Source organism: Piliocolobus tephrosceles, chromosome 3 (genome assembly GCF_002776525.5).
Source record: "Piliocolobus tephrosceles isolate RC106 chromosome 3, ASM277652v3, whole genome shotgun sequence".
NCBI lineage: Eukaryota > Metazoa > Chordata > Mammalia > Primates > Cercopithecidae > Piliocolobus > Piliocolobus tephrosceles.
This window is the reverse complement of record NC_045436.1, coordinates 177,257,918-177,281,916: the sequence shown is the minus strand read 5'-3', so window position 1 is coordinate 177,281,916 and position 23,999 is coordinate 177,257,918. Positions and strand designations below refer to the sequence as shown.

Genomic DNA, 23,999 nt, shown 5'->3' with positions numbered 1-23,999 from the left:
ATCTGTGAGCTCCCTAGCAACTGGCCCTGGGGCTGCTTTCTTCCCAGGGGTTCGGCTCCTGTGCAGCACAGCGTTGGTGGGTGTAGGTGCTCGGCAGACACAGAATGGTGACAGTGAGGTCTGCGCTTTCACCCATAGCTGCCTTTCTCATTGGCCAGCAGAATAGGGTGGGAAATGGGATGGAGACTGCCTGTTGCCAGCATGGAGCTATTGCCCCCACAGCTGCCCCTCCTGGCCCCAAGGCACACCTGCCGACCCACAGACACACACAGACACACAGACACAAAAACACAGGCACACACACACACACAGATGCACAGGCACACACAGACCTATAGGCACACACACACACAGGTACACGGACACATACAGACATACAGACACATAGACACACAAGCAGACATATACAGACATAATAGGTACACACAGACACACACACAGATACACACACATACAGATACACAAACACAGGCACACACACACAGATACACAGGCGCAAACACACAGATGCATAGACACACACAGACGTATAGACACACACATAGGCATGCACACTGACACATACAGACATACAGACACACAGATACATGGGTACACACAAATGCACTGGCGTGCACACACAGACACACGCAGATGCACAGGCACACACACAGACACTTCCACACATACCACACAGGCACACACAGCTCACACAGAGCTCCCAGTTGGCCAAGTGAAACCCTACAACAATTATATCGGGAGAACAGCAGAGAGCTCTACCTAAATAGCCACTCTGTGCTAAGCCTGCCCTGGACACTTTGTCCCCATGGCCTGTTTCCCACAGCAGTCCGAGGGGTGTCTGAAGAGCCAGGGAGCTTTCTGGACTCAGATGCAGCACCATGTCCACCGCGGGGTCAAGGAAGCCTTCCAGCCGGGCAGAGTCCCCAGGGTCAGGCAGGCTGGGGTGGGTAGGAGGTCCAGGCAGTGGGAATGGCACATGGCCAGGCCTGGGAGACAGGGACGCAGCACCGTGCGACCTGCCATTACATAGCCTGTCTGGAGCCCTGCCTGGGAGGGAAGTGGGGAGAAAGGTGGGCTCAGGGGAGAGCAGGGCCAGCCCTGGACCAGGTGTACTGGCTAAGCAGGTGGGGATGCAACACTGCTTACAGGCAGAGGACAGGAACAGATTAGCATCAGCCAGGCTTGGCTTCGGTTGGATTCAGTGGTGAACACTGGGCAGGCTGTGTTCAGAAATGTGTGTGTGTGCTGCTACCACGGTTTGTGAAAACGGTCTGGAAGCCTGGAACTCTTGGAGAAACTGATGTGGGGAAACATTATTTTTGCACCAAAAGGAGTGGCAGAAGTCTTTAAAATAATATGACATGAAACACCAGCCGGGAACGTCTGAGGCTCCCCAGGAACCAGCCTAGTGGGCCCAAGAAATCTCTTGCCTTCCAGGCTGGAGTCTTCACCTCCATTCACATCATACGGGGCTGGAACAGCATCGACAAAGAGCACATGTTGTGATCTCTTTCCTGCTCACACCACTGCCACAAGGCAGGGCAAGGACAGGTGAGCGGGGGGAGGGGGTATGCTCTCCTCGGTCACAGAGGGCAGAGGTGGCTGAACCAGAATGTCACCCAGGATTTCTGCCCCAATTGTCACTATTCCTCAGGTGTTCTCTGCAATTTCCTCCAGGAGAAATGCAACTGCCCAGCAGGAAGGGACCACAGGAGGCTTCCAGGCAGGTCCAAACTTCCAGCATCTCTCCTGGAGGACCCAGGAGCCTGCAGCTCCTGCCAGAATCCTCCTTTAAAATGTAAATCCACTGCTTTCACCTGCCTGCCTTAAACGCTCCAGTTTCCAGGGGACAAAACCTAAAACCTTAACCGTGGCCTCTGGAAGCCTTTTTGGTGTGGCATGTGTTCCCTCCTGGTCCCATTTCCTATTATTTTCCCTCTGGTTTATTCCCTTAAATGCTATAAAATTGTTCTTTGAAACCCAGGCTTTCTGCTGCCTTCCAGAGGTGACCTTGGCCATCCCTTTGCCTGGAGGGCTCAATGCCCATCCCTGCAGTCCTGGTTCCCTCACTTCACCTCTAGGACTCTGCCGACTCTCCCTAAAAGAAGTCCCTGCCTGCGCCCCTCCCATCCCACCTCTCCCCCTTCCGAGCTTGTGCAGCAAGTGCAGACTGCCCAGTCGGGGTAGGTCATCGCCTGTCTTCCTGTACTTGGCAGTCAGCTCTGTGGAGGCAGAAGAGTAGATCAGCCTGCTACCCCCACACCTGGACCTGAGCACATGGGGGTGGGATTCAGTGACAGAGAGAAGGCTTGGCACCCCCAAAGGACCTACCACAAGGAGGGAACCTGCATGGCTGGGACCCTGGAAATCAGGCCCAAGTTCACCCCGAATTCCAGCAAGACATAAGCCCTTGGTGCTCAGGTCGCCGTGGCCAGCAGAGGGCTCACTGGCCAGCTGCCAAAGTCTTGCTTTGCACCAAGGTGGGGACCCTGCAGAGGGGTGGCATGACATCAGATGGGACTTCCACTCACATTGGGCACAAAGCCGGGCATCAGTGCCTTCTCGAACACCGCGTCCCAGTTCATGTCAGCCAAGTAGGGCACGCTCTGAATGTCACGAAGGCTGGACAGGCGGCTCTCAGGATCCTTGGTCAGGAGCTGCAGTCGGAGGACAAATGAGCTTCCGTGAACTGGGGATCCCTCAAGGGTAGCGGGGACTCTGAAGGATGGGGTCTCATGGCAGGTAATGTGCCTCTGCTCTTCATGCCCTATTGATGTCGTGCCCTGTCTGGGTCACTGTTGTTGGAAGTGCCATCTGCACTCATCTCTTTATAGCTAGGGAGAAACTGAGAGGTCAGGCTGCTTCTGCGAGGTCACCCAGTGAGGGGCTGTTGGGGCAGGGACCAGACTTTCAGCCCCGTGTTCCTTTCTGGGACTGGAGCCTGTAACAGGCTGCCTCTCTGATGTCTGCAGAAGCATCCAATTACAAATAGAAAGAATTAGTTGCCTCATACTAGGATTTCCAACTTGGTAATGGGAGGCACCAAGTTGTAATAAAATTTATCCTTGGACAGCTACGAGGTGACCTCTGTGACCCAATGAAGTGACCTCATTTGTAGCCAAGGGGACACTTTTTAGCTTCTCTTCTAATTGAGTTTCAGCTAATAAGGAGGGACGCAGGATAAGAACAGCCAAAGACTATGACCTGGCATCCCAGAGGGGCTCCCAACTTGCCAAAACCCTGCAGCTTATCTATTGAAAAAGCACAGGGGCCAAGAATGAAAAGACAGAGGCCTGGCCCTGGGACTGCCATTTAACAGCTGTGACCTTGGGCGAGCTGATGTTACTTGCCTCACTGCCTCCCCTGAAAGCAGGAGAAATAATGGAGACTCCTCCACTTCCAGCTCATGGTAGGATGAGACCAAATGGGGCTGGTAAGGACCTGGCACATACTTAGAAAGGGGCGGGCACAGCAGTGTCCACAGGTGGAGCTGGAAGTCAGAGCTCCCTGCCAGTTCACACACACCTGTCACTGCAGAAATCTCCCAGCTATGCCCATTGAGTGGCTGGAGTCACAGTCCACAGGGATAGCTAGCAGGGGTTGCATCTGCTGATCATGGCTGCCACTCTTTAGGGACTGTCCCAAAACAATGGGTGCCAACTTAAGCAGGTTCCACTTCAATGCCATCTGGAAGTTCACTGTTCAGGGTGGCTGTTCTGAAAACATGCTGATGCCCAGACCCGAGGGCCAGATTCTGAGCCACTTGGGTTGGCTGGGAGGTGCAGGCATTGGTGGTACGTAAGGCTTCCACATGGTTCTAAAGAGCAGTCAGGGTTAAGAGACACTGACTTATAAGAACCAGGTGATGGGATGTGAGGGCGACCTGGCTGTGACACCTGCCACGCCACTGATTTCCAGGGTTGATTTGGCTGATCTGGCTGGCTAGGCAGGTGTGCCCTTGCTCTCTCATGGCTCCAGGTGCATCCCTCCGAAAGCCGTGCACTCGGTCAAAGAGGACGGCCATCCCCAACAGAGGAGGACCGGTCTTTGGTCAAGGGTATATGAGCAGCTGTGCTCCCCTGCTATAGCCTCCAAACAAGCTCTCAAGAAGCAGGCGGCAGATTTCCTTTAAAGTAATTTAACTGATTAGTAATTCAACAAGCCATTATAGCCATGTAGGGATTAAAAGCTGGGACCTGGAGTTAGGAGGGTTTGGATCAAAATCCTAATTCTGCCTTTTAATAGCTCTGTGGCATTGATTGGTTTTGCTTTCTTATGCCTTGGCTTTCTCATCTCTGGTACTGGGATAATGACACTCCCCCTGCTCACAGGGCTTGAGAGGGGTAAGGGAGAAGAGCTGTCACATGGCCTAGAACACAGGACCCTCAACAGTGCTGGCTACTGTTGTCATCATTGCTTTAAAAACAACTGGGTGCCAACCTCATGCAAGACTGAGCTCCATGCCTCACGGAGGATGTGAAGGGAGCTTTGAAGGCAGGGCACCAAGATCTGCCCATGCTGGACTGGAGTGCGCACCAGAACCACCTGGAGACCTCATGGAGACACAGACAGTGGGGCCCACCCCGGGCGTCTGATTCAGGTCTGGGTGGAGCCTGAGGATGTGCGTTTCTAACAGGCTCCCACATGACGCTGATGCTGGCTGGTCCTAGGCCCATACTTTGAGAATCACTGCTTTATTCTAATAGCAACAGTTCCTGCAGAAAGTCAAGGAGATTTCTTCCTTCCTTCCTTCTTTTTTTCCTTCCTTCCTTCTTTTTTTCTCCTCTCCCTCCCTCCCTCCCTCCCTCCCTTCCTTTCTTCCTTCCTTCCTTCCTTCCTCTTTCCTCCTTCTCTCCTTCTCTTTCTTTCTTTTTTTTTTTTTTTTTTTTCAGTTTCGCCCTGGTTACCCAGGCTGAAATGCAATGGTGTGATCTCAGCTCATCACAACCTCCGCCTCCCATGTTGAAGTGATTGTCCTACCTCAGCCTCCCGAGTAGCTGGGATTACAGGCATGCACCACCACGCCTGACTAATTTTGTATTTTTAGTACAGACAGGGTTTCTCCATGTTGGCCAGGCTGGTCTTGAACTCCTGACCTCAGGTGATCCACCCATCTTGGCCTCCCAAAGTGCTGGGATTACAGGCTTGAGCCACCACACCCGGCTGAGATACCCAATTTCTTACAGGTCATTGAGTGAAAAGACCATGTACAGCAGATTTTAAAAACCTACATGCAGGCCAGGCATGGTGGCTCACGCCTGTAATCCCAGCACTTCTGGAGGCCGAGGCGGGTGGATCACAAGGTCAGAAGATCGAGACCATCCTGGCTGACATTGTGAAATCCTGTCTCTACTAAAAATACAAAAAATTAGCTGGGCGTGGTGGCGGGCGCCTGTAGACCCAGCTACTTAGGAGGCTAAGGCAGGAGAATGGCATGAATCTGGAAGGTGGAGCTTGCGGTGAGCTGAGATCGCACCACTGTACTGTAGCCTGGGCGACAGAGCAAGACTGCAAAAAAACAAAAAACCACATGCATTAATATTTCTGTTTATTAGGAGCTCATAGCAGAGTGACAAGAGCTGTCACAGTCGCCACTGTCCTCCGAGGTGTGCTGATCTGCAAGCACCCCCGTAACAGTGCTTACTCCAAAGCATTTGGCATTTGGGCGCAGCTGATTCGATCATTTCTACCCCTGGTATGCCATCTGTATTCTCACCCCTTCGTGTGCTGATATGGCTGTTTCTACACTCACTGCAGCTCCCTGGTGGGGCAGGCTGGCAGCTGCCCCCTTACCTTCCTCAGCAGGGCCACCATCCCCTTGCACCACGTGGAGGAGTAGTGGACACGCTCTACCTTGAACATGTTGAGGATTTCATCGATGGGCGTGGCCGAGTGGATTTCGTACGGCCTCTGCAACCAAAGGACAACAGCCAGAATCAGAGAGAGGGCCATCAGAAGGCACCATCCACATACTTTAAGACTGTGTGATTATGAGGGATGGTTTATTCTTCCTCTTCAAGTAAGAGTGGGTGCTTCTCTTTCACGGCAGAGCAGGTGGCCTGAACCCATGTGCCAACAGTAACCGGGCCCAGGGGCCAGCGCAGGACCCGGCAGGTGGGTGCTGCTCCTGTGGCCACAGGAGGTTAGGGGTGGCTCACTGAGGTCACACAGCCCATAAATACCAGAGGCAGGACTCACTCTCAGCAGCTTAACACCAGAGTCCCTGCTCCAGTCACGGGCTTGGTGCACCCAGGGACACCTCCAGTCATAGCCCCCACCTGCTACTGGGCCTTGGCCACCACTTTCCCTGTCCTGGCTGAACTGGCCCATGGGGTGGGCAGGGCGGAGATGGCCAGTGTCTGGGTGTGGTTGGGCTGAGGGATGGGAGGACTCCAGCCTCGTCCCCTGCCTTCTCGCCTGCCCTCCCCTCCTCATGATGAGGACGTGTAAGCTCTGCTATCCCCCAATTTCCAAACTTGGTAGAAAATGAAGCCTCCTGACCATGTTTTCTCAACATTGCTGTGTGCAGTTTCTTGCTTCTAAGCCCCTCTCAAAGCTCGAGCAGACTTTCTTGACTGTGGCCCTGGGGACAAGGTTTGGAGTGCTTCTGAGCAGCAGTGCACTCCCGGCCCCCGCTCCCCCTGCCCCGACCCCCATGAATGTCTCTCCTGGAGCCTCTCCAGCTGAACTGCGGTCCAAGATGTTTTCAGGTTGGTATCATGGTCACATGTCTTGGGATTAGAAAAGCAACAATTTCCCTGGCATGTGTGGTGGTGCAACAAACTGGTCCTGGAGAAATCGGAGTGATGAATCCGCGATTAACCCATATAAAGTTGATTGCCATTAATATGTGCCAATACAATTATTGCTGTCTGTCTCCTCCACGAAGCTGTGGGCTGCTCAAAGGGGGAATTTGACCACGCTCACTTCTGTGTTCTCAGGGCCCCAGTAGTGTCTGCCATCGAGCAGAGTCCCAGAGCACAGTCTAACACACTTAAATGTTAGACCTACTACCATAAAAACCCTGGAGTGAAGGGACACCTTTATCTTTACCAAACAGGGGGCCCTGGAGAAGACGTTGGCCCTGAGGGATGTGCCTGTGCCCGCTCAGATGTGCACACCCAGAAAGGAGCTTTTTTTCTGACTTTTTAGCCTTCTCTCTTATCTGTTAATTGAATGAGGGCCTGTCCATTTCACCGTATAATAGGCAGAGCAAAACCAAAATCTGTGGGCTCTCTAGAAAGGCGAATTAAGTGGATATACTAACATTTTCAAAAATCTTTCTCCAATTTTTAAAAAATCCAATGGGAAGTGGTGACTTCCATGAATGAGCATTTTCTGCCCACCACTGCGTGTGTGAGACCCCTTCGCACTTCGCCAGAAACAACTACCATAGTTAGAATGATGAGAGCCGACCTTAACTGAAAATGCCCCTTAGACTCTTTATGAACTGGTGACTGTTAACATGACCATTTCACAGAAGACAAAACCGAGGCACTATATCCTGGAGCTGGGCACCGAGGTGAAAGGCCAGGCAGTATGAATGGCCAAGGCTCGCCTCTGACCACTGCTGTTACAAGGGAAATTGTGTCCCCCAAATTCATATGCTGAAGTCCTAGCTCCCAGGACCTCAGAATGTGACCTTGTTTGGACATAGGCTCTTTAGAGAAGTAATCCAATTGAGTCATTAGAGTCGGTCCTAATTCAACAAGACCTGAGTCCTTGTCAAAGGGGGTCTTTAAGGCACAGAAAGACGCACAGAGGAAAGACGACGTGAAGAAGACAGCCATCCACCAGCCAAGGAGAGAGGCCTGGAACAGGTCCTTCCCTCAGCCTCAGGAGGAACAAACCCTGCCAACCACTTCATCCCAGACTCCTGGCCTTCAAAACTGTGAGAGAATAATTTTTGTTTAAGCCACCCAGTGTGTGGATCTTAGTCACGGCCATCACAGGTAATGCACAGCAGCTCTCACCGTCCACACACAGAGCTCTCACTAGAGATGGCTGACTTTGACTCCGCTCCTGTGATGAGCTGGTGCCCTCTGTACACGGCACCTGGCGTGAGTAGGACAAACATGGTCCCTCCCGCACTGAGCTCACTGTCTTGGAGAGAGATGGGCAGTAAAGAGAGGTCAGGGGTGGAATCAGTGCTGGGGAGGGAATCTATGGGGCTGCTGGGCACATTTAGGGAAGGGGAGTTCTCTCTAATCTCCACAGGGAGAGAGGCAGGAGACCCAGAGCTCAGGGCCACCACTGGGAGACGAACTGGGGCTGAGTCCAGTTTTGGACTTTTTTTTTTTTTGAGACGGAGTTTCACTCTTGTTGCCTAGGCTGGAGTGCAATGGTGCCATCTCGGCTCACTGCAACCTCCACCCCGGGTTCAAGAGATCCTCTTGTCTCAGCCTGCTGAGTAGCTGGGATTACAGGCGTGCGCCACCATGCCCCACTAATTTTTTTAATTTTTAGGAGAGACCAGGTTTCACCATGTTGGCCAGGCTGGTCTCGAACTCCTCACCCCAGGTGATCTGCCCACCTCAGCCTCCCAGAGTGCTGGGATTACAGACGTGAGCCACCGCACCCGGCCATTTTGGACTATTTAGAATTGCTCCTTCCTGTTTTTTTTGCCTTTCAATAAACAGTTCTGCCCAACACAGTCCCACCCCTACCCTGAAAACCCAGCTGTTGGAGGTGCAGACTCTGGATAACGACGCAGCACTTCGTCCCTCATTTCAAACGTCAGGAAACTGAGGCTGGCAGACGGAAAGAGACTTTCCGAATGTCCCTGATTCTCATCCCCTGGTCTTTCTGCAGTGCCACCAGAGACCGAGGATCCAAGCACCCAACCTGAACACCAGCCAGAAACAAATGTAAACGTTTTCTTACCATTTACATGTCATTCCCTATTTCCTTCTTGGTCACTTCAAGGTGCTCATCAATTCTGCTGTTCCACTGGGCCTCCACGTGAGCTATTCTCTCTCTCTCTCTCTCTCTCTCTCTCTCTCTCTCTCTCTCTCTGTCTCTTTCTCCCTAATCTCTATAATTCTCTCTCCTTCTAGAGGCAACCAGACCAATTACAAAAACAATGATAATAACAACTCCGACGCGCCAGGAAGCCAGTGCAGGACGTACATTTAGAAAAGAGTTTGGAACATCATGACTAAAACAAGTTCCACAGCTTTAGGCACCAGGTTCAGCCCTCATCTGTTTGGGTGGTTGTAGAGAAACGTAGGTTCTTTTACAAGAAGATTCACAAATATTAAGATCAATATCCTGTCTGCTGGTACTGATGCTGAGTTCTCACTCGCTGGCCTTAGGATGTGTTGAGTCAGAACACCAGCTGGTAGTTACAAGGTAAAGTAACTCCATGTACTGCTGGTAAAAGCAATTTTAGCAGTGGGACATTGGATATACTTATTATGGAGTGCGGGTGTGTCTCTATTCCAGGAAACTCGGTTTCAAAAAACAAAATGCCAATTTACCAAAAAAATAGAAGACAGAGGAAAAGAATTGCCGGATGTCTGTCATTTTAACTGTTTAAGTTGAGCTGGGCCTTGGAGACTATCTAACCCAATGTTTTTTTCCCCAAAATCTTTTTATTCAAAATCCCAAACACAGAACAGATGACAGTGAAGAACAGTTCCTTAGGTAATTTAAACCTCCAAAGCCCGGAGAAACACTTTCCCGGCCTCTGGAACTGTCGGATCATCTCTGCAGGGTCCTAGAGTCTGGGAAACACAGCTTGAAAACACTGAAAAATTCGCAAATAGTCCTTCCTCCTTTGAATTGAGATCACAGACTCCATTACCTCCCGGGCTTGTGACTCCTGGCACAGTGTTCTACTGGCCTCCTTGGTGAGGTTACATGGTCCTGTTTCTCCAGGTTCAGCCCACCCACCCCTTGCACATCCATCGGTACTCAGTGCTGCACTCTCACCTCTAGGGGGAGCTCTGGGTACCCTCCCTCGACTCGCTGGCCTCTCTGTACCTTCAACCTTCTCTGTCCACCCATTCCTAAGGAGAAGTGCTGACTGGGGTCAAAGGCAAGGGTAACACCAGGTCAGGGAGTGAGCAAAGAGGGCAAAGTCCTCATGTCCCCATGGAGTGGGCACCAAGAAGCACAGAATGTGGATGGGAACCCATCTCTGCTCATGAAGCCCACAGGCCTTACATGCTAATGGTCCACAAGCAGGTGTGATCCAGCCTCTGCTCTCGGTGCCTGTCTCTAGTGCTTGAAGGGTGTTGAAGTGGGAAGGATGCAGGTTTTCCAACAGGTTCTCCCAGGGTAGAAGTCCTAGGGAGACGTCAAAGGGGCGAGGGGTCCTTGAAAGCCCACTCCATGGGGGTGCAATGCAATGTGCTAATGGCCTTACACGCAGGATCCCACTTAGTCCTGCTGGTTGTTCTATGGCTGTGGTTCTCAATCAGGGACAACTGTCCCCCAGGGGATATTTGGCAATGTTTGGAGTCATTTTGGGTTGTCATAACTGGGTGGGGAGTTCTGCTGGCATCTGATGGGTGGAGGCCAGTAATATTGCTGAACATCCTAACAATGCACAGGACAGCCCCGCACCACAAAGAATGATCTGGCCTCAAATGTCCATAGTGCCAAGGTGGAGAAACCTGTGCCATGTACTACTATTAGTACATGTACATGTACTACTATTCTCCCCATTTTATAGATAAGAAACAGGCTCACTGAAGATCACTGAGAGTCTAGGTGGCAAAGTCAGGATTTGAACCCAGACATATATGGTTCTATGTATAATATGACCACTGTGCTGTCACTTCCCTGCTTAGGTACCATGGATAGTACCACACTACCTACACAGTAAAGCCAAATGCCTCCAGCTGGCCTCAGGTCCTTTACAGACGTCTCCTCACTATCCTTCTGACCGGTGGGTAGGCCAAAATGTTTGTTGAATCAGCCCTAGCTTCCACTTCTCTACCTGAGCTCACACTATTCCTTCCAACCATTCATATGTGACTAAACTTCAATGTCTCCTCCCTCCGAAATTCTCCCCTGCTCCTCTAAACCTAGGTCAGCAGAACTTCACCTGCATCCACCAGTCTTGTGGAATCATTGCTGTGTGTGTATTTACTTACTTGCGTAATAATCGGCATGTCTCCTATGTGCCAGACACCGCCTATGCCCTGACCACATTTTCTCATGTAATCTCACACTGATCCTGCAGGTGGGCCTGACAAACCTTCTTTTATAAATGAGGAAGTCAGGGATCAGATGAGGTAAGTGACTTAGCCCAAATCACAGCACCAAGAAGCACAGAGTGTGGATGGGAACCCATCTCTGCTCATGAAGCCCATTGGCCTTACTTGCTAATGGTCAGTAAGCAGGTGTGATCCAGCCTCTGCTCTCATGCCTGCCTCTAGTGCTTGAAAGATGCTAAATTGGGAAGGACACAGGCTTTCCAGCAGGTCCTTCCAGGGTAGAAGTCCTAGGGGGATGTTTCCTGAGTGCCAGCCATTCATCCGTCAAGGAGCTGGGTAATTAACATAATCCGAATCCTTTAATTCTCAAAGCAATCCTATTGGGTAGATATAATTACTAATTTCTTTTTGTTAACACAAAAGGATTTTGAATATTCAGTCTGTTTAAAAGGCTTGCTTAGGATCCCAGATGGGGTACCTGGTTAGAGCCAGGGTTTGAACCTGTGAGATTCCCCTAGATTATTTTTCTTTATTATAAGGAAGCAGCTTTTGACTGAGTAAAGGGAAAAAAATCTCTAGCCATTAGAGCTGACCAAGAGTGAAAAAGATTCTTTCTGGCAGTATGGCGCCCCCTGGATCTTGAGGATAATCAATGAACAGATGGGTGCTCACGTGTCAGAGAGACTTTTGAGGTTTGTTGGGACAATGGCTGGCTGAAGATCTGTCCATCTCTTCTCTGTGGATGTGGTCAGGGGAAGGGAGATCTCCTCATATCTCTTTCCATAGTGTTCTCTGGAGAGGCAGTAGTCAGAGAGCCAGGGTGACTGGGGCACCAAAAGGAATTCTGATGAGTGGCACCTACTTGGGCCTTTTTCTTTTCCTCAGCAGGCCTGCCAGGGTAAGAGCTAAGATTCTAGTTTGGCTCAGAGAGAAGTTGGATTCTACTTATGTCTCCTGTCCAGCCTACAAGCTCCAACCAAAAGCACAGGGTTCTCTGCATCAGTGATTCCCAGGGTTTTTGGCACCAGGGACTGGTTTTGTGGAAGACAGGTTTTCCACGGACTAGGGTTGGGGGGATGGTTTCAGGATGATCCAAGTGCATAACATTTATTGTGTGCTTTATTTCTATTTATTATAATATATTATGAAATAATGATACAGCTCACCATAATGTAGAATCAGTGGGAGCCCTGAGCTTGTTTTCCTACAACTAGGCAGTCGCATCTGGGGGTGATGGGAGATAGTGACAGATCATCAGCTAGTAGATTCTCATAAGGAGCACGCACCCTAGATCTCTCGCATGTGCAGTTCACAAGAGGGTTTGTGCTCCTATGAGCGTCTAATGCCACCGCTGACCTGACAGGAGGTGGAGCTCAGGTGGTGATGTGAGTGATGGGGTGTGGCTCTAAATACAGATGAAGCTTCCCTGGCTCACCTGCCATTCACCTTTACCCCCCGCTTTGCTGTGTGGCCAGTTCCTAACAGGTCACAGACCAGTACCCAGCCCCCGGGGTTGGAGAACCCTGCTCTGCACTGTGGTCTCAAACCTGCCAATGGGACTTGGCCCCTCTGCTGTCCATAAAGAGTGCTTGGCTCCTTGTGAGGAGAAACAGCTGTTTTCCTGGATCTTGGCCAACAAGCCATAGTACCAGTTTTCCACCCATTATTTTCAATGCGTTCCAACTTTAAGATCCTAGAACAATATTGGGAATTCCCACTATGACCTTTTTATTTGAGACAGAGTCTTGCTCTGTCACACCCAGGCTGGAGTGCAGTGGCGTGATCTTGGCTCACTGCAACCTCCACCTCCTGGGTTCAAGCGATTCTCCTGCCTCAGCCTCCCAAGTAGCTGCAATTACAGGCACCCGCCACCATGCCAGACTAATTTTTTTTTGTATTTTTAGTAGAGGCGGGGTTTCACCATCTTGACAAGACTAGTCGTGAACTCCGACCTCAGGTGATCGCCCTCCTCGGCCTCCCAAAGTGCTGGGATTACAGATGTGAGCCACCGCGCCTGGCCGCCACTGTGACTTTCTTTCCTCTTTTGGACGTAAGGAGCTTCCTGGATCCTACCCAAGGATATTGTCACTGACATGACTGAGGAATTGCAAGAGTTGGGGGTAACTCCTAAATTTACATCATCCATGGATAAATATGAGTGTTTTTCAGCACAGTTTTTTGACTAAATCAACTGTTTCCAGTATGAAAAACAGAAAAAATTATTTGCATAAACCTGTTGTCTTTTGGGTCAAAGAAGAAGCCAGTTAAGAATATCTGGGAGAAAGATTTACAGTAGTACATAACAGGTGGTGTTCTTTCATCCCATTACTTTGTCGCCATCCCAAAGGCCTGGATCACCCATCATTTGCTTCTTCCTCTTCCAAGAAGCATCGTCTTTGAAAAGAGCATCTGGATCTTTAAGCAGAAAACTCAGAAGAATTAAAAAATAAAATAAAATAGTTTATTTGTGAATCAGCAGGGACCACTCCATCCTTGGGGCTTTTTGCCAAGCTATCATCTTTGATTGCACAGACCCATGAGGAATGACTGCGAATATCCTTTCTGTTGGCAGGAGGCCAGTCACGTTTAGGGCAACTGCTCGCCAAGGTCATTGCTGTGATTGATTACATGAGATTAACAGCCTCTGGCGGATGCCTGTGTGCTCTGGTTCCACCCTCATATTCCTCCGAGCATATTTATCAAAGGAAACAGCTGACAAGAAATGAACTAAGCAGGAACCACACATGCACCCGTCTTACACAGCCCCGCAGCAGCTCACAGGTAAACCTGTGGGACATTAATTCTTTTCATTCAGTGAACAAGCTCATATTTTCTTTGTATTCTAAGAATGCAATGTATAGTAATTATGTTTTTGAGGAATTTAGGGGAAATAATTGAGATCAAGAGCAGAAAATTGTTGCCGGACTACAGGGTGATAAATAATCCTTACTTGCACTCACAGTGCTCATGGTGTACAAACTGCTCTCATCACTCATTCATTCATTCATTCACTCATTCAACAAACATTCATTCAACACCCATTATAACCACGCAATGGGACACCCACAATGAATAAGACCACCATGCCCTCAAGGGAGGAACCTTCTATGTGCATGAATATGCATGTATGCAAATGACTGAAACAACATTAAAACTGAGTCAGTGGGAGAATCTGGCTCTTTGCCTCTGTCAGCTCTGTGCTGGGCACTGGCGCTATGGAGACGAGTCTCAGGCAAACCATGTCTCCCACAGTCCAGGAACCCAAGAATCCTAAAACTCCAGCTCCGCTAAACAGACAGAAAGGATATTCTTATTCCCATTGTACCAATGAGTAAACCATGGTCCTGAGACATGGTGAAGTGACATCCTTTTCAAATGATACTTGTGCAAAGAAATAACACCTCAAAATTAATTTTAGTCAAAATACTTTCTTTTTTTGAGACAGGGCCTCATTCTGTCACCAAGGTTAGTGTGCAGTAGTGCCATCATGGCTCACTGCAACCTTGACCTCCCAGGCTCAGGTGATCGTCCTGCCTCAGCCTCCCAAGTAGCTGAGACTACAGGCGAGTGCCACCATGCTCAGTTATTTTTTTTAAAATTATTATTATTTGTAGAGATGGAATCTCCCTACATTTGCCAGGCTGGTCTCAAATTCCTGGGCTCAAGCAATCCTCCCACCTCAGCCTCCCAAAGTGCTGGGATTACAGTGCTGAGCCACTGCGTCCAGCCTAGACATAATACTTTCTGCTCAAATAAAAGTATGTGCTATTACAGCTGCCAAATAGTCCCATTCATCATCTTCAGCTAGTAAATTTAAATGCAATAAAATACAAATACATATTGAATGTCCCATTTTTATAGGACACTGAGTTACATATTCAGTGAAGATGTAAAACAAAGAGAAAAAAGAAGCATAGTCTTCACCCTTCAAGATTTTCCAATCAGCTAGAAAATCAGACATGGAGACCTTGTGTTGTGAGTTCAAAGAGGACAGTGTTTGAAACCACGAGGCCAAGGCGCTTTGACGTTTGACCTGTCACTGATCCGCTGTGGGTCTTTGTGTAAGATCCTCCCCGTCTGGATGCCTCTTTCCCATCTGTACAATGAGGGGGTTGGACCAGAAGCTCAGGGCGTTCATAGGCGGCACACAGGCATCAGGACTGAAACCTGGGGGCAGTGACTCTTCCACCAGTTCTCCTTCCTGCACCGCGTGCCCTGTCGACTCTGCCTGCCCAGGAACAACTTGAGCCCCCACTGCACAGCCCCTCGTGTGCACCGCACAGGCGCCTGTCTTACCCAGCCCCGCAGCAGCTCATAGGCTGTGACGCCCAGGGACCACCAGTCGACGGGGTACGAGTATCCGGGGCCTCCGTCCATGTACACCTGGAATACTTCTGGGGCTGTCAACGAGAGGACAAACAGAACATCATTGTGTATCCCAGTTTATGGCCACCACCCCTTAGAGAGGGGACAAAGAGAGAAATCGAGCTTCTTTGGAGACAGAGTTTCACTCTGCCACCCAGGCTGGAATGCAGTGGCGCGATCTCAGCTCACTGCAACCTCTACCTCCCGAGTTCAAGTGATTCTCCTTCCTCAGCCTCCCGAGTAGCTGAGACTACGGGCACCTGCCACCATGCCTGGCTAATTCTGAGATTTTTTAGTAGGGATGAGGTTTCACCATGTTGGCCAGGCTGGTCTCGAACTCTTGACCTCAGGTGATCCGCCCACCTTAGCCTCCCAAAGTGCTGGGATTACAGGCGTGAGCCACCGCATCCAGCCAGAAATCTAGCTTTTTTGGACAGGAAAACCTGTACTTTTTTCACTATGCCACATGGTTTACACCCTCAGTAAGCCATGAGCTGCCTGAGAGCAAGTTACAGGCATCACCGGAGGCTCTGGTGGAATGCAGATGGGACGCCCTGAGGGGGCATGGAAGGGCCATCCACTTGGCAAAAGTGAAGACATGTCCCTGGAGGGGGGGACTGGTGGAGCATGTTCACTGGGAGAACTGGTGGGGTAAACCCAGACTGAAGAAGAGGAACAGAGCCCCCAAGGGGCTGAAAACCTTGATAAATGAACACTCAGAGCTCTCTGTGCCTGGGGCCTATCTCAGGGACAACTCTGTTTTAGCATAGGTGGCCTCTAACATGAAATACCCACAGCGAGTAAATCCGCAAGACAGAAAGCAGATTGGAGGTTGCTGGGGGCTGTGGGTGGTGAGGGGAAGGTGGGAGCACCTGCTTCGTGGGTACCGCTTTTCCTTCGGGGGTGAAAACACATGGGTTGGAACAAGCAAGAGGTGGTGGTCATATAACACTGTGAATGTACCAAATGCTACTGAGGCTTTCACTTTAAAATAGCTAATTTTATCTTATGTGAATTTCACCTCAATAGAAAAAATACAGTGAAGGCGATGGAGGCCCAAGAGTGGTGGACCCTTATTCTTCAGGGGACTGCATCTGTCCCGGGGTCCTTGTGCCTGATCACTCTCCAAGGGGCTGAGTGGTGGGTTGATCTCAGTGCCTCACCCCCACCTCACTAGGCCAGGAGTGCACTGTAGGGTCTAACTGTCTATGTGGGCTTCCAGGAACATTTTGTGAAATGTTGACAATTTCTAGTAAATTAATTTGCAGGCATAATTCCATTTTACAGTTGTCAGAGCAGCTGAAATCTGCCCCGGGGAGCCACAACCTGTTGTGATGAAAGCTGTCTCAACTCAGTTTCTAGATGGGCATTCACTCGCCATGGAAAGAAGATCCAGGATGAGTTGACCTGGGGGTGCTGGCTGGGCAGCTTCACACTTGAATCTGACCAGCAGTCACTTTCTAGCTGCCCCCTGGTGATACTCTCCATTTGGTTCACATTTTCTAAGTGCACTTTCACCCATGGGCTCTCCTTTTCTCTTCACAACAGCCTCTGGGGACATGTTTTAAGGGGAGGTTCAGAGAGGGCCAGCAGTATGAAGAGGTCACACAGTCAGGAAATGCAAAGCTGAGATGCACACGTTACAGGTCTGCTGAATTCCTGTTTGAAGTAAGACTCGTCTCAACATTTCGTTCGGTACAAACTACATACTTAGTGCCACATGGTAGAATGGTGCAACTGGGAATTCGAGAACATGCCCCTCAGATTATTTGCCCCTTAAAAAGGAACTGACATCGTGCCCTGGGAAACAGGAAGACTGCTGGCGCTGCTGGAGTTACTTGTTAGTAACAAGCTACGTACCTTCTCTTTGCCTCAGTTGTGTAGAATGTAGATAATAATAATGGTTTATTCATTGGGCTGTTGTGAGGATTAAGTAGATTAAATAAGATAATCTATACCAAGAGTTGAGCAGGATGCCTGGCCCGTAGTGAGTGCTCCATGAACATCAGGCATTACTAACAGTCGAATCATCACTCCAACCTCCGCTTCCTCTGCCATGCCTCCCCATCGTCCATAGTTACCCAAACCGGAAATCTGGGAACCCTCCTAAATGCCATCCTCCTCTGCCTCATGAACGATCAGTCTCCAAATTCTGTGTGTTTTGTATTTTCAGCATCTTTTTGTCTGCCTCTTCCTATCGGTGATAGATGATCCTGTCTCCAAAGTCAGTGATCACACTTGTTCATTAAGCATTGGATGAGTGAATATTTAACGGTTTCCTAGTACATGCTGGGCACTGTGCTGTGTTATTCCGAATCCCACCTGGATCCTACCACTGAGCCCGAAGCTGTGCTTGAGCCTACAGGCACTTCCCTCCCTGCACCGCTGTGTGTGCCTGTTCCTCTTCTCAGTCCTGAGGGCTCGAGAGAGAAGGAGTCCCGTCATGCTTGTCTGTGCGTTCCCAGGGCCTTGACCGCTGCTGGCCCAGCCCACAAGCTCCAATAGCGCAGGGTGCACCCAGCGGTGCAGAATGGCTGTGTGTGTCAAAGTGTTCCCCATCAATCCTTGTCACGCCTGGCAGCCCCAAGTCCGTTCAGAACTCAGGATAGAAGCAGCAGCAGAGTGATCCTGTCCTGGCTGTCATGACCAGTCAAGTGACAAATGTCTGCAGTCCTAGACAGGGTGACATTCCCTCCCCCCGTCCCACACACACACTTGGAGCTGATGTTAGAACACAACATTGATGTCATAATCCCTGTGCCACCAGAATGATGTCACTGGCTGCTCAGAATCCCAGCATTTAGATATGAGAGAACTACACAGGTTTAGAGCTGGAAGGACAGGTGTGAGCCACATATCTGAACAACAGCAACCGTGATTTACCAGGTGCCATGTTAAGGATTATATGTATATTACCTCTTTAATTCTCCCCCAGCCACCCAACAGGATAAACGCTACGATGATCTTTATTTTTCTGATGAGGCAGCAGAGGCATTTGGAGGTGTAGTGGGCCGAATCATTGCCCACTAAAAGCTATGTTCAAGTCCTAACTCCTGGGACCTGTGAATAGGGCCATATTTGAAAATAAGGTCTTTGTAAATGTAATCAAGTATCTCAAGATAAAATCATCCTGGATTTAGATTGGGCCTTAACTCCAACGACTGATGTCTTTATAAGAGAAAGGAAAGATCTGAGACACAGAGAAGACGGCCATGTGTATTGGAGCGATGCAGCCACAAGCCAAGGAAGGCCTGGAGCTGCTGGAAGCTGAAAGAGGCAGAAGGATCCTCCCGTGGGGTCTTCCGAGGGGCACATGGCCCTGCTGGCCCCTTGATATTGGACTTTCAGCCTCCACAACTGTGGGAAAATGAACTTCTATTGTTTCAGGCCACTCAATCGGTAGTAATTTGTTTCGCAGCCACAAGAAATGAACACAAGGGGTAAGGAACTTGCCAAGGTCACCCAGCTAGCATAGCAGAGCTGGGATTAGCACCTCTTGGTTTTCTGACTTCAAAGTCCTTTCCCCTGTTCTGGGTAATTGACAGAAGTAATTGAGTTACCCGGGGATTGGTGCCCTGGTACACCCTTCCACCCTCCTTCCTTCCCTCCCAGGGCCTGGTGCTTAGCCCAGTATACAGAAGGCACTTGACAAATGTGTGGACTGGCTCTTTCACCCTGATGCCATAGGGCTTGTCTGGCTCACTGATGTCTGCATCAGAGGTGGAAACAGCTCACAGCATCTCGAGATGTCAGCATCGGAGGGCCGAAGGGTCCCTTGAAACTCATCGTGTTCACACACGTCCTTGTTAGAATCGGACACTGGGCCCGAGGAGGAAGAGGAGCTTGCCTCAACCACCCAGTAGTGCCTCTGAAGTCAGGTCTAGAATTCTTGGTCCTGACTCCGAGGTTCAGGGAATTCCCATGACTGTCACAGTAATACTCAGCTGCCAAGTCTGCATGCTTCTCCCTCCTAATCGCGTGTGTACCCTCCCTTCCTCGCCAAGTCTGCATGATTCTCCCTCCTAATCGCACGTGTACCCTCCCTTCCTCGCCAAGTCTGCATGATTCTACCTCCTAATCGCGTGTGTACCCTCCCTTCCTCGCCTTTGCTCACATGCTGCTCATGTCCCGATGCTTGCTTTCCCTTCTAGTCCCCTAGGACCAGCATAGCTTCCAAGCTGGTCCTCCGACCCCCGAGACTCCTCCAATCTGTCCTTCTCACTGCTGACCGGGGAGTCAGTTTTCTGACATGTCACAGATGATGGTATTCCCTGCTAAAAGATCTTCCCATCACGGTGGCTGTTTCATAAACTATGTTGCTTGCAATGCCACTGGCTCCATGTCCTTCCAGCTCTAAACCTGTATAGTTCTCTTGCGTCTAAGTGCTGGGATTCTGAGCAGCCAATGACATCATTCTGGTGGCACAGGGATTATGACATCAATATTGTTGTGTTCTATCATCATCCTCGGAGCCTTTCGTGTGCTGATGTGCTTTGGTGATGTTCACAGGGGCCCAACTCAATAGCAGGCATGGCTTGGAAATGTATTTGACTTGATCTTGGAATCTTTCCTAGTTTTAATTTTTGGTGGAACACAAAGTACTAGGGGCTGGGGACCAGTCTGGCCCAGAGGGTAGTTCAAATCCACAGCCCAGCATGGAGGCCCCAAGCTATCTTGTGCTGCCTCGCTTGCCTATGGCCACCCTGGCTCCATGCTGAGTGCTGTTCCTGGAACACCCTCTCTCCGTCTCTGTTCCTGACACTCTTTCCCAGCTCACAGAAGGTGCAGCCCTAGGGTTACATCCTCCAGGAACCTACCATGTGTCAGACAAGGATCTTCACAGGTACAGTGGACTCCTCAGAATAAGTCTCTCTATTATCACTTCCTTGCCGTCTCCCTCCTACCCAGGCCAGATAGGGGCTTCCTCATTTCCCCCATGCTCTTCATCTCCTCATGCATTTTTGTTTATTTGTCTCCCTTTTCTCTTGACTGCAAGCTCCTCGAGGGCAGAGACTGTCTTGTTCTCTCTGGTGCCTCATCCCTTGCCTGGTACCAAGAAGATACAAAGGAAAAATTTGTTGACTGACTAAATAAATAAACGATCATAATAAAAATAGCAAACACTTCTATTGCCCTTGTTGTGTGCCAAGCACTGTCTAAGATCTTTACATCCTGCTAATTAAAAGAGTTAATGCTTAAGGAGCATCTGCTCTGTGCAAAGTCTTGTTTTAAGAGTACTGATTCATCTGCACAACAACATAGGCTTTGGGCTGCTGCTCAGGGTTCTTGCAGAGGAAGGAGCCAGTTGCTCTGGGACGACACAGAAAAGGCTGGGACTGAGGACCCTCCGGGGCACCTGTGTGATAAAGGCAGCTCTAGGGGGCAGCAAACAACGAACCAAGCAGATAATCGGGGGAGGGTGTGGCTATGCCCAGAAAGGTTGTCCAGTGTCCAAGGCCTAGTTACACCTGCTTGGATTATGGATGAATAAAATTCCCCAAGGCCTTCCATGAAACAACAACAACAACAACGACGACGACAACTAAAACTTCTTCCAATGCTTTGGTAAGGAGAATGGCCAACCCTGAGATTATGGATGAATAAAATTCCCCAAGGTCTTCCATGAAACAACAACAACAACAACAACAACAACAACAACAACAACAACAACAACTACTAAAACTTCTTCCAATGCTTTGGTAAGGGGAATGGCCAACCCTGAATCTATTTATCAGCCATTGGAAACGCCAACTGTAACTGCCATCATGTCCATAACATTTGTGCAGGGCTTTGTGGGGAACAGGTTCCTTCACATGTCAGTCTTCCCATCCTTGAAGCATAGGCCACGGATGAAGAAACCAAGGCCCACAGAGATTAGGGGGTATGTTCAGGGTCATGGAGATAATGAGTGAAGGAGCCCACACCGGAATGTCAGTCTTATGACTTTAAGCCCAGGGCTCAACACAGCTGTTCCACTATTACTATGAATAGTGGCTTTACTGACAATGCCAATAGTTGTAATATCAATGTGGCAATTTATTGAGCCTCCTACGTGCCTGAAGCTCTTCTTAATTCTTTACATATGCTATTCATGTCTTGGAAAAGCTAACGTCGGAGAGCACTTCTAGAGGCTAGGGTCTATGTGCTGAATGTCTATGCGTTATCTCATTTTATCTCCCAAGGACCTTGTCAGGTCGGTACTACCTCCATTTCGGGAAGCGAAGGCTTGGAGGCAGTAGGTACCACACCTGAGGTGACACAGCTACCGAGGCTTATTTGAACCCAGTTCCACTTCCCAAGATCAACCAGAATGATGACAACCTAGTTCTGTCTCCTTCAAAGACCATACATTTTCCAGCAATTATGCCACCTTTATAAACATGCTGAATATAAAAATCATATCTATCCATGTACGTGTACACATATAGCATATACTCTCTATGCTTTATATTCCAAAATGTCCTGATGTTCATAAACATTCTTAATTTTGGTTGCAACTGAATTAGTCATCTATTCGTTTTGGTTCCAATTGAATTAGCAGATAAAAGAAGGATAATAAATGTGGTTTTGCTAATAATAAAAGTGATTTAAAATCCTCTTGAAACTGGATCTTGATTCACATTCCCTGACAGTGGATGCTTTCTTGCCCACTAGCTTTCACTGCATGGGGTGCATGGTGCATGCTCTATGGATTCTTGTGAGTCCAAAATACTCTGGGCGGACACTGGGCACCAGGGAACTCTGGCTGCCCTGCAATGGCCTGGAAAGATCAGCCTCATCTCCTGCTAACCATCTCTACCAGTGGTTGAGGCAATTCTGCCAATGAAAGTTTGAAATGAAAAGTGAGTTTTGATGCCAAGGAGCATTAGGGCATCATATAATGGGCCTTCCAGAAAAGCAGGAACATGGGGCGTGAAATGAGAGATCACCTTTCTTTCTCTCAGAAATGTAGATGCGCGTGTGGTGGAATTTGCCCCCTCACTAACCACACAGAGTTTACCTCCTCATCAGACTAAAAATACGAAAAGCATACAATCACCTCCTAAAGTATAATTATTAGCCTGCTGCAGTGAGCTCTGTGAATACTGCTGAAGGTTTTCATATCTGCAGTGGAGTGTGAAATGCTATTCAACATCTAGCCTGTGAGCTGACAGCCTTCCAGGATCTGTTTCCACAGGTGTTTGCTCTCTTCTTGACTGGGAACACAGAATTACTAAATTTTGGCTTAGACAGGGCCTTCAAGGTAATTTCCTTCCTTCCTTAAATGTTATGGACACGGAGGCCAAGGCCGAATGGAGGAGTTAAATGACTTCTGCCCCAGCCAGGACTAGAACCCAAGTCTCCTACCCATTGATACTTTCTTCAAGGCAAGACCATGTCTCCAGCTTGCACATCCTGGCTGGCAGGATGGCCAGATCTGGGTAGCCAACACCCACTGGACACTTCCACCTACAGTCCCATGGGCACAACTCAACCTGTCTGAACTAAGCTTTCAAACTGCCCCTTCTGATTTCTCAATCTCAGCCACAAGGGTCTTTTCAGCTGCACAGTCAGAAACCTGGGCATCAACTTGGACTCTAGGACTCTTTCAGCCTTTGTGTTTGATAATTAGATTGGTCACCAAGACTTACCATTTTTCCCTTCCGGATACTTCCTCTCTACCCTCCTGTCTCTCCCCCACTCTGGTCCTTTTCCATCTGTGTCTGGTCTCATTGTTGCTCCCTCAACCACTTGCTTGTCTCCAGCCCGGGGCTCTTCAATCCCAACTCCACCTGCCCCTGAGAGACTTCTAAGTAGTAGAATCAGTGAAACAGAGGGATTAGAAACGTAGTCATTACTCAGGCCTGCAATTGAACCTCAGCTCCCATGTTTACTGGCACAATGACCTTGGGTAAGCTGCTTAACCTCTTATATGTACTTCAGTTTCCTCACCTGTAAGAAGGAATAACAATGTCTGCTACATAATCTTATTGTGAAGAGAAAATGGCTATGTATCTGTTGATTAAGCACAGAGTAAGTGCTCAATAAATGGTATCTAGTATTATTGTTGTTATTATTCACATGTTCAAACTACTTGCTCAAAATCATTCCAACTTTCCTATTTACTATAGAATAAAGTTTAAAAATTTCCTAAAAGCAGGCCCCGGCCACCCTTATATTTGTCCACTATTCTTGTTACCCCCATTGTGCCAGCTTCAAACAATAGGATATACTATATTTTGAATCATCAATGACTTTAGCCCGCTTTTCATACTCATAAACTCCTATTCATACTTTGAGACTCAGACCACATTTCACTATGGGATCTTCATCAAGTCCCTTGCTATTCCTGTTTCCCATCTTACCCTCTCTCCTGGCAAATTACTAATACATCAATCTATGGCCTAGATTCTCACTAAACTTTTGCTCATTTCTTCCTTACAGCACTTATCATGCTCTATTTTAATTAATAGTATACATGTCCATCTC

At 49.0% G+C, this 23,999-nt stretch overlaps 1 protein-coding gene across 3 annotated transcripts in view; it reads right to left on the bottom strand.

Annotated features, from left to right (window-relative positions):
• STK32B (serine/threonine kinase 32B) overlaps nucleotides 1–23,999 on the bottom strand; it is a 423,693-nt gene that overhangs the window by 37,681 nt on the left and 362,013 nt on the right. For all 3 annotated transcript variants that reach the window (XM_023206694.3, XM_023206695.3, XM_023206696.2), the window contains 3 exons: nucleotides 15,462–15,565; nucleotides 5,794–5,910; nucleotides 2,532–2,657 (listed from right to left, as the gene is read on the bottom strand). In XM_023206694.3, the coding sequence (XP_023062462.1) occupies nucleotides 2,532–2,657; nucleotides 5,794–5,910; nucleotides 15,462–15,565 (347 nt within the window). The remainder of the gene's footprint in view (nucleotides 1–2,531; nucleotides 2,658–5,793; nucleotides 5,911–15,461; nucleotides 15,566–23,999) is intronic.